The sequence below is a fragment of the Cyprinodon variegatus genome, unplaced genomic scaffold (assembly GCF_000732505.1).
Source record: "Cyprinodon variegatus isolate N-32 unplaced genomic scaffold, C_variegatus-1.0 Scaffold183, whole genome shotgun sequence".
In the NCBI taxonomy this organism is placed as follows: Eukaryota; Metazoa; Chordata; class Actinopteri; order Cyprinodontiformes; family Cyprinodontidae; genus Cyprinodon; species Cyprinodon variegatus.
The window spans coordinates 970,238-974,476 of NW_015150636.1; the positions used below are offsets into that span (position 1 = coordinate 970,238).

A 4,239-nucleotide genomic window follows, 5' to 3' on the forward strand; every position below is an offset into this window, starting at 1 on the left:
TGGAAGACAGTTTGCTTGTTGCTGCTTTCAGCAGCATTCAAAGTTTACATGATGAAAAAGGGCTCCTCCCTGGATTAAAACTCATTAAATTATTTTTATTTTATTAAGCCTTGTGCCGCTGCCCTTCTGTGCCCGGTGCTCAGGTCAGGTGGCAGCAGATCCATCCCAGATCATCCTGCCTCCACCTCCGTGCCTTGCTTTGCAGAGCTGACCTCTGCTGTGTGAACCTCCAGCTGTTTATCCCCCGACTCTCAGACAGTTTACTCCCCTCCTGCGGGTGTTTACGCTGCAGCCTCTGTCTCCTGCTGGACCGCTCAGCTGTTTGCTCTGGACTCTCCCCACACAAATAATCATCTTGGCTGTTTATCAGGAACGTAAACATTTACCATCATTATCATGAGAATGTATCTTCATCATGTCACAAACAGAATAGTTCTCCTTCCAGGCTGCGGATATTTAAAGCGCTTTGGCTGTATGGAAAGTTTACTCCATGTTGAGACTCTCCTCCCTGGAAACAGAGCCTCTGATTGTGAATCGGATCCAGGAACAGCAGGGGCCGTTTGATCCAGATGCAGGCAGATGGTTTGAAAGCAGACTTTCTCTGAATGACTGAGCAAACAGCCAAGGTTCCGGTTTTATCTCTGCAGCCCAGCATTTGGAATAAAGGAGCGTCCAGCCTGTAGAGCACAAATCGATGCAATATGAGGTTCTGCTGTGTCACGTCTAAATGAGACCCAAACATCCAGAACTAGTCCTAAATGTTACGGTTTGCTCCAGAACTATTTAATTTCACCCATTCAGTAGTAGGAGGTGATGCCTTCATGGCCACATCTCCCCCAAGGGGAATAATTATTTACACAGTCAGATAAATACACATAAAATCAACGTTTTGCCAATTAAAACAATCACATTGCCATCAGAATTATTAAACAGTATCCAATAATTTCATTTTATTTTTTTCCAACATTATCTTTATTGGTTTTTCAACAATTTTTTTAAAATAATAGTCAGGACATAAGTGTGCTCTCACATCGAAGGAAAAGTTAAGGGCAGTTAAATTATCGTCCAGCGTTCCACTTGTCTTTCTGGAGTATTTTAGAGCAGCACCTATGACACACAGAGTATATGAGTACAATACTAATACAAACAAACAAATAACAAAAGGAAAAAAAGCAAAAAAACAAAAAACACAATGCCCCCAACCCCCCTGAGAAGAAACAACAATTACAATAATAACGGTTGTTAGGTCTATTCAGTGATGATTATAAAGTTAATGTATGTGCATACGGAACATTGGAGAAATTAGATGCTTCTCTCTGTTTACTGCAAACTGTCAGGAAACGGTGGTAGAAAATTGCTGATGTTTGTGCAAGGCTTATCATAGTTATCAGGAGACCACTCTATTCTGAGCATTTTGTCCTATGACCTGATCAATTGCCTTGTCAGAAGAACACTCTATTCTGTAACCCACCCCATGTGTTATGATCTGCTAATAAAAAGGCTTCCACCAGAGAGTAGACGTAGCTGAACGTAGCTCTCTCCTTCTGCAGAAGCCGTTAAAAATCCCCCTTCTGTGTGGACTCAGTTTCTCTTTTATGAACCTACATTTTTTAACCTAACAACGGTTTCTCTATTTACCAGAAATTAGCCCATATTATTTTAGTATTGTACGTGGTTCAGAAAATACAAACTCGAATATATAATCCAAAGTATACAAATGATAATTATCTTAGGACACTGCAGGAGACCCGACAGCCGTCACATCCATGTTTTCTATATATTCCATAAAAGGACTCCAAATGTTTTGAAAAAATTAAAGTTTCCCTTTTAAATGAAAGTAATCTTTTCCATTGGTAATGTTGTGGATATTTCCTTAATCAATTTAATATATTTTGGTTTACTGGTACTCTTCCATGAGAGTGCTATGACTCTTTTTGCCAGTAGTAGACATAAATCCGAGGCAGTAGTAATCTTACTGGACTTATGATGTCTGTCAGGATATAAACCTAGAATGAACAATTTGTACCAGTATAGTCTCTAGAGCTTGTTTAATCTCCCTCCAGAATAGTTGAACTTTCTTGCATTTCCAGATGCAATGGAGGAATGTTCCCATAATTTCATATTTAAAGTACTTTCAGAAGTTTGAACTTTTCCTTTAAAAACGTTTAATTTCTCTATATTACATTTTTCTCAACTTTCAATGTACAGATTGTGTTTTATCTCCATTTTCCATTAACAATTTCTTTAAAGAAAGTAACTGCATATGATTGGCTGAACATTAGCGGTCTGATCCCAATCAGAACCTAATCTGGGTCTTTGTGGGCCATAGATGTTCTTGCTTTCCCTCCTGGATCACGTGTTGTTTTCTGTGAACAGCTGCAGGTCGGAGGGAAGAAGACCAACATCCTCCTGCAGCAGCTGCAGCCGGACACGCCGTACTCCGTCACCGTGGCCGCCGTCTATCCCTCAGGCGTCAGCAGGGATATCTCTGGAGAGGGAAAAACCAGTAAGCATCTGCAGAAACCAGGACAGCTTCTGCTGTCAGGAATGTCCAGAAAGGGTCCAACTGGACCAAAGCTAATCGTGAAAACCTCACAAAGGATTCAATCTGTCAACTGAAAAAAAAAAAAACTTCTGATATTTCCATTTTGAGGAATGTTTAGTGGTTTGGGGTTTCAGTGGGAACGAGCGTAGAAATGTGTCGGCTGAGGATCTTGGGAGAATGTGACGTCTCTGTTCCTTCCTGTGCAGAACCTCTGGGTGGTGTGAGGAACCTCCAGGTGCTGAACCCGACCATGACTACCCTGAACGTGCGCTGGGAGCCGGCTGAGGGCAGAGTCACGGAGTACAAAGTGATTTATTCTCCGGCAGCTGGAGGAGCAGAGATGATGGTAGGACTGGTAGGAACCCCGTCTGCTTCCTGTCCTGCTGCAAAGTCGGACCTGAATCCTGATCAGTCCTCTGGAGTTCAGAAGGCTGGAAACACTTTTATAAGGGAATAAGCATTCTGGTGGCCATTGAAGGGGTTCTGACCGGTTAAATAGCTCCTCCAGGTCCAGTCTGAAAGGAATATTTATAGTGAGTATTTCATCACATCAGAACCATCGTCACAATCTAAGCTGAACATTCTGTAGGAAAAACCTTGAAATGGGATCATAATGATAATTTGGTCAGGGAAATTACAGCATTCTGTAACTCCAGGGGTCCTTAAAATCCTTACTAATTTCGAGACCTTGAATGTTTTTGAAAACAGCAAGAAAAAGGCATCCGTCCTTAAAGCTCCTGGAATTCCAATCCTGCTGCATCTGATAAGAATTTCCGGATTCATTTTAGTCCAATTGGCCATTTAATTTGATTACTACTGTCCATGATACTTTAAGGAAGTAAATGCTGTGACTCGTGGTCCTTGAATTTAAGGAAATTGGTTGAGGAAAAGTCCTTGAAAGTGCTTGAATATGTTGTTGATCAAGGTGACTGGTGGTTCTGATGGACAGGAAGGCGAACCAAACAGAACTTGGTTTGCCTTTTATTTTCCAAAATGCCAACATGGTTTCAAGGGGAATTAAAAGGGGGTTTGACTTTTATTGTGAAAATCTGACCTAGAACATTCAATACCCCATCTCATCGCTTCTCTGCTTCCTTTTGTGTTGTGTCCCAGTTAGTAAAATCATTATGGTCTGAAAGGTTCCAAATCTTCCCAGGGCCCAAACAGAGCCATGTGGGACGCTGATCAGAAGTGTTTTAGTCCATAACCAGACCAAATTTTACCCATTAGGCTAACAGTGACGGCCATGATTTCACCTGAGTCAGCTGATTGGTACGATGTTTTGTCGAAAACCAGGAGACGGTGTCGGCAGGGACGACCACGACCATCCTGCGAGGCCTGCAGCCCGACACTCTCTACACTGTGTCGCTGGTTCCAGTTTATGCTGATGGCGACGGAAGGAAGATGTCTGAAAACGGAAAAACAAGTAAGACTGAAATTACCTATGTAGTCCAAATGACCTGCCTATGAGGTCAAAATTAGCCGCCCACAAGGTCCTAATGACCAGTCTATGACTGCCTAATGACCCTGCCTACAGGGTCCAAATGACCCAACTACGAGGTATAAAAGACCTGTCTATGAGGTCCTAATGTACCGTCTATGAGGTCCCAATGACCCGTCTATGAAGTCCTAATGACCCTTCTATGAGGTCCCAATGACCCGTCTATGAAGTCCTAATGACCCTTCTATGAGGT

General features: G+C 42.3%; 1 protein-coding gene across 1 annotated transcript in view; it reads left to right on the forward strand.

Annotated features, from left to right (window-relative positions):
• Window positions 1-4,239, forward strand: part of LOC107087414 (collagen alpha-1(XII) chain-like) — a 177,562-nt gene that overhangs the window by 106,425 nt on the left and 66,898 nt on the right. Inside the window, 3 exon segments of the mRNA XM_015378984.1 lie at window positions 2,377-2,506; window positions 2,752-2,891; window positions 3,842-3,971. Coding sequence (XP_015234470.1) covers window positions 2,377-2,506; window positions 2,752-2,891; window positions 3,842-3,971 — 400 coding nt within the window.